General features: G+C 37.4%; 1 protein-coding gene across 2 annotated transcripts in view; it reads left to right on the top strand.

Annotated features, from left to right (window-relative positions):
• The window catches only part of LOC127657526 (zinc finger protein 609-like), a 72189-nt gene that overhangs the window by 41652 nt on the left and 13058 nt on the right, over positions 1 to 17479 (top strand). For both annotated transcript variants that reach the window (XM_052146368.1, XM_052146377.1), the window contains exon 3: positions 10875 to 11091. In XM_052146368.1, the coding sequence (XP_052002328.1) occupies positions 10875 to 11091 (217 nt within the window). The remainder of the gene's footprint in view (positions 1 to 10874; positions 11092 to 17479) is intronic.

Genomic DNA, 17479 nt, shown 5'->3' with positions numbered 1-17479 from the left:
GCTTTTGATGGTCGTAGGTGTGTGTTATGTGTGCGTACCTTCATAGAAAACAATTGTTTCATTTTAGAAAGCACCATGTCGTCTGCCAGACTTGTCCAGTGTGCGGGCCCCTTTAAGTTACCCTGTCACTCACACAAGTTGTGTTGAGAAATATCTTTGTAGAGAGAAAGACTGTTGTGCAACAGCCTTATTTATATCTGAAAAAAAAAAATGCCAATATACAGTTGCAATCAAAATTATTTTTTACACATTTCTCATGAGCAAAAGCTCAAAGACATTCGTTGGTTGCTGTGCTGCCACTGCTTCCTTCAAATCCCTCCAAAGTCTTTCAATGGGATTTTAATGATGGGCTGAAAGGGCCTTTCAAGGACATGCCAGATTTTGGACAACTTGGATGCATCTTTGGTGTTACTCTCTTGCTTTGTCTTGTCCAGTGATCAATTTACACACTGAAGGCGTCATATTTTTGCCAAAATGGCCTGATACCTGAAAGAATCCATGGCTTCAGTCACATTGTCATGATAGCCGTTTCCAGCAGCCGCAAACCACCTCCATAACAGGACTGGCACACCTACATTTACATTTATGCATTTGGCAGCACTTTTATCCAAAGCGACTTACAGTGCCCTTATTACGGGGACAATCCCTCCGGAGCAACCTGGAGTTAGTTAAGTGGCTCAAGGACACAATGGTGGTGGCTGTGGGGATAAAACCAGCAACCTTCTGCTTAACAGTTTAGTGCTTGAGCCCACTACACCACCACCACTCCATGCTTGACCGTGGGGATGGTGTCGTTCTTGTCATCACCTTGCCTTTCTTACTCCAAATGTACTGCTTACCCATGGGTCTAAAACTCATTTTCAGTTTAGTGTCATACGTCCATAAAACCTTCTTCCAGGACTCCACGGGTCTTTCCTAATTACTCCTTGAAGTCAACATTTCCCTTGGTGAAGTTTTGTTTCTTCCACACCCAAGGAGGTTGCGTTATTACCACATTTAAAAAATGTATGAATGGTGCTTCCAACTTTGTCTATTGGAAATTGAAGTGCCGTGGAAATGTACTTTTAGCCATGACCTTTTCTTGTGTAATGAAATAATCAGCTAGTGACAGCTTATTTCTAATGGCATTATTTGCATAGAAATACATTTTTGCTTATGACACTAAACTTAACTTTTAAAACTTAAGTGCTATTTCAGATTGATGACTTAATTACTTGTGTAGCTTTACATATTTAAGAAACAGCTTCATGCAATAGGGTTTGAATAATTATGACATGGCTGTATTTAAAAAAAATCCTGCTATTTAGAAATATTAGGTTATATAGTCACACTATGACTTTGAATCACTCAACTGATACAGATGTAATCATCAGAAAAGCTTACCTTTGTAAATCCTTACCGAGTCCATAAATCAGTACAAAATCTGATGTGACACAAATATATTATGTAAAACTCAAGAAATTAGTCATGTTAGGGACCAATAAAATCACTTTGAGGCCACTTAACTGACTCGTTTCATCACATAATTTCACCAATGAAGTTATGTATGTTTCCTGAAAAAGATTTATAGCTAAATCAAGAGGAAAAAATGCTCTTTATTGATTCATTCAGAATCAGTGTACATGATTAAATCATGTAAATTCAGTGTTGGTGAGACACCTGAGGGCCAGTGTCTGGAATTAACTTTTACATTAAGGGGCAATTTTTGCCCCCTGGATTTGATTTTCAGGGGCATTTAAAAAAAAACTTTTATAAAACTATATAAAACAAACCGTGTCCAAGATTTAGAATTTATTACTACCTCTTACCCTTCAAATTAAATGAACATTAACTCATATTTCTGGCAAATATAGGGCTATAATGGAAAATTAAGACCTATGATAGATGTTACAAATATAACACAGAATTATTCAGTAAAAGAGCATTTTTTGGCCCAAATATTTTGAAGTTCAGGGGCATTTTTGTCACTTTCGGGATTGCTTTTTTGCCCCTTAATATCAGACCCTGCTGAGGATAATTCTCTATTTAGACGCTGTTTGTTGAGGCCATGCATCTTCGCAAATGGTTGAAGATTAGTCTGTTTCATGTGGCAATGTGTGAAGATTCAACTCATCTCCTTTGGCCATATTTCCTTCTGCTGGCGTAGCAATTTATTGGTTTCTCTGAGTGAAATGGAGTTGATCTTTGAACTCTTATGCATGAGTTCTTGGTGTACTTCCACCTGAGCTGTTCTTTGTGGATCTTGCTTGTTGTTTACCCTCTGATATGGGTCATACCTGCTATGCAATGCCTTTTGTTCTGTAACTTGAAAATGAATATGCCTGTGTTGTAATTTAAGGACGTATTTCTATTAAAGCTACACGCCCACCAGAAGCCTGCGGTCGGCTAAGGAACGTCGCCTTGTCGTACCAACACAAAAAGGCACCAAAACACTTTCTCAGACTTTCGTTTTCATCGTACCACGTTGATGGAATGACCTTCCCAACTCCATCCGTGAAGCTGACTCACTCTCTGTCTTCAAAAAATGACTTTAAACACATCTTTTCCATGAGCACTTAACCAGTCACTAAATATAATACAAAAAATATTACATAAATTCTTGTTGCACTTTAACCTGTTTTAAATACTATTCTGATGCTAGTTAAACTTTGTAATATGGCACTTTTCAAACTACTGTCTCCTTAAGAGGATTCGCTTATAATGTTTTCCTTTTTTGTAAGTCGGTTTGGATAAAAGTGTCTGTCAAATGAATAAATGTAAAGCATATTCCAGACTTTTCGAAATATGCACTTGTCAAGCTCAGACACTTAAACTTATTTATTATAACTTTCAATTGACAGGGTGGAAATGAAGAGCTAAAGTTCTCCATGAGGGATTCAGAGTTCACTTACAAAAGGGTCAGCTTGAAATGAATTTGGATATTTTTTAACATGGATAAAATGACAGAAATCAGTATGATAATATGTTTTTAATTATCAGGAGGGAAATGTTTTAAAGTAACAGAATACATAATATATTTTCTAATATTGCTGATGTGTACAGCGCACAGTTTTTCTGGAGGATGATGTCATTGAGGAACAGGCTTTTTTAGTTAAAGGGGTATTACAATAGGCTAACAGGATGGAAAGTGATATTGAAGACATAAGAAAACTGATTTGACTAAAGTCACTGTTGTTAAATGGAAAAAGTAATAATCCTTCAGAAAACAGCAAAAAGACATTGTGTGTTAATGTGACCCATTCTAAATACTTACCTATTATTCCAACAGACGAATCTGATACTCGATGCCTCTGAAAAAAAAAATGGGGCATATGCCGATCAGCCACAACATTAAAAACGCCTGCCTAATATAGTGTAGGTCCCCCTCGTGCTGCCAAAACAGCGCCAACACATCCCTCATCGGGCCACGCATGCATTTTCCCACTTTGTATACATCTGCTCCAGATACATTATATTTAAAAAGTAACTAACGTGACAATTTGAGCATATGTTTTGGAAAAATTCATTGTAATTAGTTATTAATTATCGATATATATATTTTTGATCGGCAAATTTTGCCTCATTTGCATGCTTTCCAATTCACTCAATTGGCCTTCTGTTTAATAGTGTGGCATAATAGTGTTGGGAGACCACAAGATGGTGATATAACATTTACTGAATCCATGTTGCACCGGTATATCACACTAGGGCTGCAATTAACGATTATTTTTATAATCGATGAATCTAACGATTATTAGAACGATTATTCGACTATTCTGAAATTATTGCTACGATTAATCATTAGCTCTTAACCGATTATTCAGCTTGTGTCCCGACATAAAAAGTTGTATTAAACGTGCTTACTGACAATAAAGAGTCTTTTAAAAATACCTCTAAATGACATTCACTGAATTAAACTAAGACTTTCTCTCTCACCTTCATTTTCACTTCAATCCATCTTTAATTCACCAAAAAACTTACTCTCTCTTATTAATAATGTTGTGTATTGCCAATTTTCTTCACGATAAGAAATGCACAGTGTGACATATATTATGATTCAATAAGTCTTGAGCCATCACGTTATAATCTAGCTGCATTAAGCTCGAGCGCTTGAGGGACGAGCGTCCTCGTAACAGAGTGCGCTTCAGCCGGGTGCAGTTTCAATCCCCCCCCTTAGATCGGGACATTCGCGCAACTCATAGAAGTGGCGCTGACCACACAGGTAAATGCCAGTTTTCGGAGTTTGTAGTTATTTACATGATCTGCTTCCGTATAATTTGAACTTTAATAAAGCTATAATGCTTTGTGGTACTTCAAGAATGAACAAAGTGACATGTGACATAACTGCACAAACTGAATGATTACAAATGGCGACTTTTTTTATGCAGTTTCTCGAAGTACTCATGAATAGGATTCATTCAAGCTGTCAAACCACAAAATGACTCCTTTGCAACTGAAAATACAATGTGTTCAATGAAAGATACGTACACTCACTGAACACTTTATTAGGAACACCTGTACACCTACTTATTTATGCGATTTATCTAATCAGCCAATCGTGTGGCAGCTGTGCAATTCATAAATAATTCAGATACGGGTCAGGAGCTTCAATTAGTGTTCACATCAACCATCAGAATTGGGAAGACATCTCAGTGACATCGACCATGGCATGATTGTTGGTGCCAGACAGGCTGGTCTGAGTATTTCCGTAACTGCCGATCTCCTGGGATTTTCACGCACAATACGCTCTAGAAAGTCTACGGTAACTCGGATAACCCCTCTGTACAATTGTAGTGAGCAAAATAGCATCTCAAAATGCACAACACGTCAAACCTTGAGGTAGATGGAGTACAACAGCAGAAGACCACATCGGTCACTTTATTAGGACCGTAGTTTTCCTAATAAAGTGCTTAGTGAGTGTATAAACAATATGTCATCCAGTGATGGCTTGAGTAAATGATCTTTGGCGGAGTGCGCCCACCTTTTATAGAAAATAATTGTTACGAATGTTAGAGCGTGCCTTGTCGTCTTGTATCCACTAATTCAGACCGATAACTTGGACAGATTCATTTAAACACAATATGTTCAAACATGCTATTTGTTTGCGACATCGCTAGTTGGAAGTGGAATGATGTTGCGCTACCAATAGAAAGTTTTGTCTATTTTGCCGGCAGCGCTCTGTTTTTCTCTCTTCGTTCAGTTCAGACTGCAAATTCATAACTCTGTTGAAAATATAATAGTTTTGCCATGGTGCTGTAGATGGGAATTCTCAGTCTCTTTCATGTCTTCCATCTCTTTGTAGGCTATGTTGGTGTTTTGCGAGAGTATTAAAAGCATGTGTGCGTTTCAAAGATGATTGACGTTTGGGAAAGATTTAGCAATCACATTGAGTTCACAGATTAGAATGAAGAACTGGAAATGTTTATTCAATTTGGATGTGCCTGTAGGTCTCCAATTCTTTCCTACCCTGTTCTGTATGTGCATGACAGCCTTTGAAGTTGTTTTCTGCCAAGAATCTGCTGGCAATACAGTGTGTTTGTGGAGCTTGGCATCAATAACGCCTGTACGTTTTCTTTTCTTTAACACTAAAGGCACATGTGTGAGTACAGTTGTGCTGATATACTTCTTGTTATTGGTTACCATTAGGAATGGGGCAAGATAAGTCGATGTTTTGGCTTTAAATTGAATGTTAAAGGAATATTCTGGGTTCTTGGTTCAATACAAGAAAATTACCAGAATAATTTATTTCATGTTTTTCCTCTTTTCTTTTAAAAAAAAGTAAAAAAAAAAAATGAGGTTACATTGAGGCACTTATAATAGAAGTGAATGGAGGCAATTTTTGGGGTGTTTAAACACAGAAATGTGAAGCTTACAATTTTATAAAAGCACGTACATTAATTCTGTTAAACGTTGTGTATTATTTGAGCTTTAAAGTTGTATAAATCATCATTTTTACGGTCATTTTAGGGTTTTAGTGTTTACGCTGTTACGTTCTCATGGTAACGAAGTTGTCAAATTAGATATCATTTTACACAGAAATTATTAGCAAACGATTTTATCACACTTAAATCACGTTAAAGCACATGTTTTTCATTTTGTGGCTGTAACTTTAAAACAGTGAGTATTTTGACGTTTACGGATTGGCCCCATTCGATTTCATTGTAAGCACCTCCCTAACCCAGAAAGCAGGGACAAGCAGAAATGCATTTTTATTGTTACATTTTATTGTTACAAGTATTCCTTTTAGACTTTTTTTTTTTACTAATTGTTCAGACAGCCCACCAACTAGTCAATTACAAAAAATCTGTCGATTTTTCATCCCTCGGCACGAGTGGTGGTGGTGTAGTGGTCTAAAGCACATAACTGGTAAACTGGTAATCAGAAGGTCACTGGTTCGAACCCCACAGCCACCACCATTGTGTCCTTGAGCAAGGCACTTAACTCCAGGTTGCTCCGGGGGGATTGTCCCTGTAATAAGTGCTCTGTAAGTCCCTTTGGATAAAAGCGTCTGCCAAATGCATAAATGTAAATGTAATGGTCTTGCATGTGCACATTGACATTGCATAGGATGACCAAATTCTGTGAGGTAAAATGTGATGTCACATCAGGGCTCAGGGCTGTAAGTGTATTTGGATTCCCTGGCGTGTGTGAGCACGTCTCTCTGCCTCTGTGTGTTTTCTGGAAGAGCTGACAGCTGGATGTTTGCTCGTCTATTGTGTCAGCGCACCAGCTACCACTCTGGCGAGTCACGCATCATCATAAATCAGTGGGCAGTTGAGATGACAGGAGCTTCTCTCTTTGGTGTAATGTGTCACGCAGGAGGTAAAATCAGTCATGAAGCCTCGGAGTCTGTTATTAAATCAATCACAAGTGATAACAGCTCATTAGATACAATTCAGACCTTATGGATTACATTTCTTCCTATGATTTGCTATCTATAGGTTTGATGCTTGGGAATGGTAATACTTTACAATAGGCAGGGTTGGGGGAGGATTACTTTTCAAATGTATACCACTACAGATTACAGATTACATGCTGTAAAACGTATTCCGTTAGATTACAATACTTTTGGAATGTAACTGTATTCTAAATACCAATGATTTAAATTGTAACTCTAGTGGAATACAGTTACTTATATTTTGTATTTTAAATATGTAATCCCGTTACATGTATTCCGTTACTCCCAAACACTGACAATAAGGCTGAATAACATAAATTATCCCAATAAAAGCATTTATGAATCTTGGTTAATCTATAGCAGCATTAGGGAATATTTTCAGTAAAGCCCCAAATGTTTTTGTCATTTTGTCTTGGTGAGATATTGGAAAGCGTGTTGAGTTGGTCCATCCAGATGCTGTAAGTACCAAATATTTAGATATATAACACTGAAAATTAAGAGTTATATATACAGATGTGCTCGATGCATTTACAAATTTTTGTCTTTGAGCTTTGTAAATTCACAAAACTCTTTTATTAAGAAGCAATAGCATGAACCTTGGGAACTTTGGCAGATCTAGTAACTTTTTTATTAATAATTGCCTATTTTAGCCTATTTACAGCCTGCTGTCTTCTAAAATAACTTAAAACACCCAACGAATCAATAATAGGCTATTAAACGGTCAATTGCACACAATGCATGTTAAACCACGACAAGTCATAGTGATGCAACTTCAGATCTTTGAGCAAATCTGAGGCTCGAGAAACGTTCATGTGCATTAGCTGGACCAACCTGAAAAATACAGGGTTTTTTTAGAATAATTTGAGCTACAGAAAATACATTTATGAGACCATTGTTGTCAGATTTTATTGCTGATTTGATTTATGTATGTATGTTGTGGAGATTTCAGTCTTTCGACATTGAAGTAGATAGTAGCTGTACTTGCATGACTAGAAAATATCTCTGCAGGACTTTAGAAGGTATTATTGACATGCATACCATATTCCAACATATCTTCATAGCAGTTGCACAGTCGTGTTTTGCCTTTACATCCCTTTAATTGGCTGGTTTTCATGGCCACTAAATGCATGTAGGATCTATTACAGTGCCTGAGCATCCAGGTACAATCAGCCTTTCAGTTGAATAAACGAGTCGCTGTTAACACCATTAGATGATGTGGTGTCAGGGCCCGTGCTGTGTGCAAAAGAAGGGCACTGTTCCCCTGGAGTGTGGCTTGACTAAATCAAAGCATCTTTTAGTCTTAATGAGGTACACCGTCCAGCAGGGTGCAGGTCAGGTCCCCTCTGTAACAGCCTTTATAAAACAGCATTGACCTTCAGGGCATGTGCTGATGTTCTCCAGGCATCATTTGTTTCCTGTCTGTGATTAACCAGTTCTTTACTGTTGGGTTGGAAACTGAAAAGGGGTTTTTATTTGCCCCTCAGAGAGCCAGTGCTTGATTCTATTTAGCTGGTTATGATTCACTAGCTCAACCACAAGTCCATTAATGGAATAGTTCGCCCAAAAATGAAAAATGTGTCGTTCGAAACCCATGACTTTTTATTTTTGGTGAAACAAAAAACATGTTAAGCATAATGTTAGCCTCAGCCCCCATTCACTTTCGTCACGATTTTTTTTCCGTACAATGAAACTGAAATTTTGCCAAACATTATCTTTTTTGTTCCACCAAATAAAGTCAATCATATGGGTTTGGAACAACATGAGGGTGAGTGAATGATGACCGAATTTTCATTTTCGGGTGAACCATCCCTTAATAGACATAGCTCCTCTAAGTCGTCCTCTCAGTTTGTACTCTGCAAAAATACAGAAATAACAGTGTAGTCCAATTCCCGAACGAATTGGCGGGTTTTTAAGTCAATCGAAAGACTTTTGTGGTTACTGAATTGATCTGACTCACTAATGCAAGTCTTGTCATGTCTGACTAGAAATAAACAAAGAACTGTTACCATGTGAAGTTGTACTTGAGGTTTGAGAGACTTAAATCATTGTAACTAATGAAGGAGTAAAACATTTAGCAAAAATCAATACATTGATCATGTTTTTTTAGGGATCTATTTAATATAGGGCTTAGCGATTATGGCAGATCATCATTGACGATCATTTTGCTTGATATTGCAATTGCGATATTAATTTCGATTCCGATTTCAACTTTTTGTGGGGCAACTGCATGCCATATTCTTTATGTAGGCTACACATCCAATACAAGCTGAAAATTGCATTATTACATTTTATTTATTTGTATTTATATATATATTTTTTTTGTTGTTGTTTTGTTTACATTTTAAATAAGTTATACACAGAAACTGGGCAACAAAATACAATACTAGAATAGTAGGATGACGTTTCTGATATGCTAATAATATGATTAATTTAAATAATTTTTTTAATTTATTTATATATTTTATTGTCTAATGCATTCAATCTATTCATGCACACAATGTACAAAACGATATGTAAATAGAAAATCTTGACACTACGGGAATATATGTAATCGACACTTTTCACGATTAGTTACAGTGCTGTGAAAAAGTATTTGCCCCTATCCTGAGTTCTTCTGTTTTTGTGTATTTCTCATTCTAAATTGTTTCAAAAATTAAAACAAAATCTAACATAAAAAAGGCAATCTGAGTAAACACAAAATACAGTTTTTAATGATAATATTATTTATTGAAGCAAAAAAGTTATCCAATACAAACTGGGCCTGTGTGAAAAAGGAATTGCCTCCATGGTTACTAAATCCCCAAATCTGTGAAACTGCATTCATAATGGGGTTCAGCTGGACTAGACACGCCCACTCCTGATTACTGCCAGCCCTGTTCAATCAAATCAACACATAAATATAACTTTTTCAGCAGCATGAAGTTGGCTTAAAGGTCTCACACAATAGCACACTATGCCACGGTCAAAAGAAAATTCCAGAAATTGAGAAAAATGTCATTGAAATACATCAGTCTGGGAAGGGTTACAAAACTATTTCAAAGACTCTGGGACTCCAAAGAACCACCGTGAGAGCCATTATCTCCAAATGCAGAAACTTGGCACTCTAGTGAACCTTTCTACAAAATTCCTCCAAGAGCAGAGTGACGACTCAGGAAGTCACAAAAAAGCCAAAGACAACTTCCAAGGAACTGCAGGCCTCTTTCGCATCAATAAATGTCACTGTTCATGACTCCACTATCAGAAAGACACTGGCCAACAATGGCATCCATGAAAGAGTGGTGAAGCGAAAACCACTGCTAACCCAGAGGAACATTAAAGCACGTCTGAATTTTGCCAAAACACACCTTGATGATCCTCAGAGATTTTGGGAGAATGTTCTGTGGACTAATGAGTCGAAAGTGGAACTGTTTAGATGACAGGGGTCCTGTTACATCTGGTGCAAATCAAACTCATGATTCTACAAAAAGAACGTCATATCTACGGTCAAACATGGTGGTGGTATACTGTGGTATAGTGTGATGGTGTGGGGATGCTCTTTGCTGCTTTAGGGCCAGGGTGACTTGCAATAATTGAGGGAAACATGAATACTGCTCTCAACCAAAAAGTCCCAAAGGAGAACGCCCGGTCATCAGTCTGTGAGTTGAAGTTCTAGCGCAACTGGATTATGCAGCAAGACAATGATCCAAAGTATAGGAGTAAGTCCATCTCAAAGGAAGCAAAATTTAAGCATTTAATTTAGTCCTAATTTTTTATATCTGTTCTGTTATAATCTGAAACGATCTCATCATTTGGCAACATGCAGCTGAGGGCAGTAAATGCAATAAAAACAGCAATTCTTATTTCCTAATTATTATTTCTAACTTGCTAAATGTTTAATTAACCCAAATATGAACATTCTGTCATCATTTACTCACCGTCATAGCGTTCGGAACCAGTATTGTTAAATTCCTGACAATTTCTATCCCTACTTACCTCTTTCTCTCTTGTCTTTCTGTAGATGGAGTCTCCTGTCTCCACTCCTGCCCCTCCACCTCTTCACCTCCTCGGAAACAGTGACATTGCCTCACCTTGTGAGCAGTTGATGGTGCGCACACGCTCAGTGGCTGTCAACACCACTGATGTGGCCCTGTCCACGGAGCCCGAGTGCCTGGGACCCTGTGAGCCTGGCACCAGCGTCAACCTGGAGGGCATTGTGTGGCAAGAGACGGAGGATGGTAAGAAAGCATACTTTTACGAATGTATAACCCGAGACACCTGATTGTTTGATAAGCTATGAGGACAAAGGTTGATTTTGTTGGCGTAGTGTGTGTGTTGTAATTTGATGTAAATTTACAGTTGGTTCCAATCCTCTCATCTGATTGTGCTGATATTCATTATAACTGCACTGGGACATTTCACTCTCTGGATCTCTCCGCTTGTCTGGGATTGCAACGTTCCTGTCAGGCTGTCATTCTGTGTGTTGCTTGGCGACACCCAATGGTTTACCCTGCTTTGGCTTTGTTTGGAACTATTTCAACTAAAAAAGACAAAACAGTTGACCATATTGTGTCTGCAATGTAAGTTGCCTTTCTGAACTACTTGCCATTGTCCAATCATCGACATCCACTTCATATGTCATCATTCAGTGACATTACAAGTAGATAAAAACACTCGTTAGCATTATATACACCAGTGATGTAATGCACAAAACTGCTTGGTTACCAGACTGAATGTTAGCTTATGATCAGTCTTTTAATGCTTAAAAACAGATTTAATAAAGAGTACATACCCCATATTCTGCACACAGTTTTAGTTTTTCATTATCTTGTTTTTCAGAACATTGTTTGAATAGTTAAGGGACCAGTTAAGAGAGTCAAAAAGTGAGTTTGTGGACTAATATCTCAAGATACTTTCCACAGAAGTAGATGCTTAAAAATGTCTCCTGTGGGAGTTACTAATAAAAGCCTGAAAACTGGCAGCATGCCCCAGTGGTTGTGAGTATTGCTTGTTCAGAACAGCCCAGAGTTACTAAGTGGATAAAAATCATCCAGCCTTAAAACTGCTGACCAATGAAGTGCAGACAATACAAAAATTCTAGTTTTATCTATCTATTTATGTATCTATCAGAATCTGTTGTTCTATTGATCGTTCTATAGCTCGTTTTATCATTCTATCTTTGTTCTTTTATCTATGGTTTGTTCTATCTGTAGGTAATTCTGTCGTTCTAACATTATATCATCTGTCATTCTTTATATTGGTCACTCTGTCTGTCATTCTATCAACGGTCCTCCCATCGGATGTTCTATCTATTGTTCTATCACTCATTTTATCATTCTGTTGGTATCTCGGTCATGCTATCAGTCGCTCTATCATTCTATTGGTCATTGTATCAGTCGTTCTGATGTTCTATTTGTTGGTCGTCCCATTGGTTGTTCTATTTGTCGCTATATCTTTCGCTCTTCATTCTATCTATCATTATGGTGGTCAATCTATCGGTCATTCGATGTCGTTTTATCTGTCACTCTATCGTTCTATTTATAATTTTATCGGTCGTTCTTGTTCTATCTGTTCTTTATGCATTGATGGTCCCATTGGTAGTTCTGTCTATCTTTGTTCCATCTATCATTTTGTTGGTCACTGTATCAGTCGTTCTGTCATTCTATCTATCTATTGTCCCATTTGATGAATATATGTCACCCTTTGTTCTATCTATCATTCTGTTTAGTCATATTGGCCGTTCTATCTCTGTCGTCTCAGCTGTCGTTTGTTTGCCGCTCTATCGGTCTATTTAGCATACTGTTGATCGTTCTGTCGCTCTATCGTTCATTCCATCTGTTGTTCTGTCTGACGCTATATCTGTCACTGTCTTTCTGTCTTGGTTATTCTGTTGGTCGTTCTGACATTCTGTCTGTTGTTCTATACGTCATTTTACCATTCTATTTATCGTTCTGTCTATCAGTGTTCCATTTATCAGCAATTCTGTCAATCTATCTGTCGGTTGTTCTATTGACCAGTCAATCTTTCGGTTGTTCTGTTGTTTTATCCATCCGTAGTTCTATCTATTGGTTGTTGTATCTGATGCACGCTCTGTTGTTTTCTCTGTAGGTCATTCTATCTATCTGTCAATCTATCAGCCATTCTCTCTATCATTCTATCGGTTGTTCTGTCGTTCAATGTATCGGTCATTCTATCTGTCACTCTATCCATCATTCTATTGACCATTCTATCATTCGTCCCATCTGTAGTTTTACCTGTCATTCTATCTATAGTTCTGTTGGTCTTTCTATCACACATTCTATCTGTGGTTCTATCTATTTGTTCTATTGTTTGTTCTAGCTGTCATTCTATCTGTCGTTCTATCAATTTGTTCTGTCTGTCGTTTTTTCATTCTTTCTGTCATTCTATCATTTTATCTGTTGGTCTAGCTATATTTCGTTCTGTCTGCCTTTCTATTGATATATTGGTCGCTCTATTGTTAGTTAGTTCGTTCTATTCTATCATTTGTTTTTTCATTGGTCATTTATTCTATCTATCAATTGTTCTATCGGTCATTCATTGTATCGGTCGTTCTGGCATTCTGTCTATTGTTTTATATATCTGTAGTTCTATCTATTGGTCGTTGTATCAGTCGTTCATTCTGTTGTTCTCTCTGTAGGTCATTTTGTCTGTCAATCTATTGTTCTGTATATTGTCGTTCTATCGGTCGCTCATTCCATTGGCCGTTCTATTTGTCATACTATCTATAGTTCTGATGGTCTTTCTATCACACGTTCTATCTATTTGTTCTGTCTATAGCTTGTTCTATTGTTTGTTCTAGCTGTCAATCTATCAGTCATTCTAGCTATATATCCTTCTATTGATATCGGTCGCTCTATTGTTCTATCGTTTGTTCGTTCTATTCTTTGTTCTATCATTTGTTTTCTCCATTGGTCATTTTTTCTATCTATCAATTGTTCTAATTGTCATTTTGTTCTATTGGTCAGTTGTTTTATCTATCAATCATTTGTTCATTATATTGATCGTTCTGTCATTTTATGTTCTATTCTGGTAGATTTCAAATAAGATCAATAAAACCAAAAATGCTAAAATAATCATCTTAATTTGCAGACGTGCCACATGCTGAATATTCCCACTGGGGATCAAAACAGTAAATCTATCTCTTAATCTTACATAAAAAAAAATCAATGAAAACCTGCCTCCTGATCATTTCAGACTCTCTTGTTCTTTTAACTGCTCCTTACCCAGAACAGAAAATGATGCATTATGGTTCTAGATCAATTCATTTGAACTAAATCTGGCCAGTTTCTGTTCAGATTTGAACTAAATCTGTTCAGTTACATCTCTCGAGGTAGACTTTTTATATCTAGTCATAGCCCAATGCAAGAGCTGTCAGTGTATTCTGTTCTGCAGCAGCCCAAGTCTTGAGATTCTTGATCGTTGAGCATGAAAAGGAACAGTTTCCCCCAAATCCTTAACTGAGAGCGTATCTAGGCTGTGGGTAGGCAGTGAAGTACATGCTGCCCACACTCAGCCTGCTGCCATCCTCATGGTGCCACCACATACAGAAAGCTGCCTCATCAGCATTCACAGTGCACAGGCTATAAGTGTTTTCTATTTCTCTCGCCATGGGCACAGTGTGTGTGTGATTCACCCTGCTCCTCTGTGGCCACTCCAGTGTGTGTATGTGACAGTCTCTGAAATGGAGAGAGAGCACAGTTAAAAGGTCAAGAGGAAAAACAAATCTATTTATGTGGCCATTCACAGTCCACCAATGCCACACTTCCCTAAAGCTGTAGTGTGTAATTTCTGTGCCACTAGCATCACCAAACGGAATTGCAATGTAATGATAGTTTCCAGACAGGTTTCCCAAACACTCCCCAATCTATTGGTCAAACTAACAGGTAGTCACGCCCCTAACTCACCCCATTGGTTGAATGTCGCCGTGTCAGGCTGGTCCGAATGCTTATCTTTTGATGTATGTTACATTTTCTGTTCATGGTGTTGGGCAGATCTGTATCGTGGCGACACTTGGTGTGGGTGGAAAGTAGAGCAGTACGATTCAGCATCTTTCAAACACACTGAGATGTCGTTCTGCTGTGCTACGCTCTCTTAAAGATTCCTAACGCTGTCCTAACACTGCCACTATGTTATGTTTATTTTCGTTCATATTGCTGTTGTTTGCAACTTTAATAATTATGTGCACTCAACAGAATTGGGCATGTCATTGTGAAGATGGTATGCTTGCCATGTATTTCTTCCATTGTCAATCATTTCACTATGAATTAACCGTATTTTTCAGAATTTAAATGTTTGTTTTATTTATTTTTTTTCATCATCTGAAAGGTCCTGTGACTTTTATAATCTGAAGCAACTTATTTGTATAATTTATATGTAATTGATGTTGGCAGGTCAAATACACGCATACCAAAACACATATGCTAAATTAGCCTGTTCAGAGTATTTTGCCTTTACAAAGTACTTCATACAACCAATTTAAAAACTCTGTCCTATATTCACATTATTCTAAAAAAACTCACGACTGCTCTCAGTAAAAACATTCAGTCAGTGAACTTGCTAATTAAACCATTGCAAAGAGGATTGCAAATATCCGAAATATCCATAGACAGACAGTCGTTAAAGTTAATGACTGAATAGAAATCAACAGGCATTTTGTTTTACTCAAAGACTGAAAGCAGTTTATTTGTAAACAGCATAGAGTTACATGTGTTGTAAACAGATGTGGCCCATTTGTCCTGTTGTTTTCATTGACAGAATATGAAAAACTGTTCAACACAGTTACTTAAAGCAAATGCTCCTGATTAAAACAACCGTTACCCATTTTCTCATATCATCTTTGGTGGAATGTGAATAAAAGTGCAATGTGTTTAGCATTTATAGCATTTTTTTATCTAGTTCTGCCCTGATGAAGCTGTTTGACAGAACAGATATTTACATATATTTCACAAGACAAAATAACTGAATTTACACAAATGATCTTGTTCAAAAGTTTACACACCCTTGATTCTTAATATGGTGTGTTGCTTCCTCGATGATCATTGACCTTTTGTGATAGTCGTGCATGAATCCCTGCTTTGTCCTGAGTAGTAAGAAACATCCTCCAGGTACTGCAAGTTCTTTGGTTTTCATTAGGAGCAACTTTTAAAGCTAAAGTGTGTAATTTCAGATCTAACAGAACGTCATTGCAAAAGTAAAGAGTTTTTTCACTGGACACTCAAAATGAAGCTTTGGAACCAAAGTGGAAAGCACCATTTTTTTAAGTGATTGTTTTGGATTATCTAGGTGTCGTGCTGCTGTAAATTCTCAAAAAATAAGCAATCCTTAATTGTAACTGTAACGTTCAGACCCTAAGATTTCCGCGATGCGGAGAGCACAGACTGAATAGAGGAATTCAGTCTTAAAAACAGATTTACTTATAAAATCCAGATTGTCATGGAATTGTACATATTTGTGATTAAATGTATATATGAATGCTCAATTAATCCTAATTGATCTGCGATGCCAGCTGCTCGTACACTAAAAACACCCATCATGAACTTCAAATACACTGTGTGTGTGGTAAATGACAAAGAGCAGAGCGCTCGCTCACCTTGAAGCACGCAGCACATGCAGACTGTATATTTATATAATTAAATCGCAGCCTTTTGCGGTTTAATTAGCACATTAGGCCATATAGCAAACTGCTTATTTGGAGGTGAGAAGCTGTCATCAAAAACAAACTGAAAATGCTTTGTTCATTTTAATTATTTATTTATTTAACCAAAAAGCTCAGTGGACCTAGACACAGGAAATTCAAGATGCTGCGACATATATTTCTACTGTATAGTAAAATGTAATATTCAATGTATTAATAATATATCAATAATAAATGCATTATATTTAAGCAATATTTCACAAGCAATAGAGGTAGTTTCCATCAGTGCTTTCATTAATAAAGCATTAATGTACTGTGCGGCAATGTATTTGACGAAAATAACTCCAATCTTGTGCTTTAGATTGTGCTGTGAGGATCCGTATTGAAGCGCTTCATTTGATCAATATAATGCAATGGTATAATTGTTCTGTTTTCGGTTCTTTAAATTCATTTAATTAGGTTTTTTTTAATGAGGAAATGTAATTAAACTTCAAAACAAGGAATTCAGAAAAAACGAGATGGAAAACGACTAAATTGGAAAAGAATAAAACTGATTTCACAGGGCTCACATAATGGGTCAGTCCGATTTTCAGCCTAGCATGTGAAACCCCGAATGGCAGGGGGCAAGGGCAGACCGCTTTCAGTTCACGATGAAACAGTCAGAGGCAGATTGGAGCAATATTTCTAGGCATTTCTCTGACACAAATCCTCTCGGCGGGACGCTGTAGGTAGAGCAGGTTCGTGTTGCTGTGGCATCCATTATCACAAGCCATGCATGCTGATGCCTCTAAATGTCAGCCCTAAATCTTCTGGAAGTTTATTGCTCTTGAAGTGGAGCCCAGAAAGGCCTCACCCACAGACTATGAAGGGCTCGGTTCCAACAAACACAACCGTTCCAAACAGCAGAGCTCAGATGCCAGTGTCCTGATGCAGCATTCCTTCCAAGGCCACTTCAACAAGCTATTGTATAT

Source organism: Xyrauchen texanus, chromosome 2 (genome assembly GCF_025860055.1).
Source record: "Xyrauchen texanus isolate HMW12.3.18 chromosome 2, RBS_HiC_50CHRs, whole genome shotgun sequence".
In the NCBI taxonomy this organism is placed as follows: domain Eukaryota; kingdom Metazoa; phylum Chordata; class Actinopteri; order Cypriniformes; family Catostomidae; genus Xyrauchen; species Xyrauchen texanus.
This window is presented reverse-complemented; position numbering and strand designations above follow the sequence as displayed.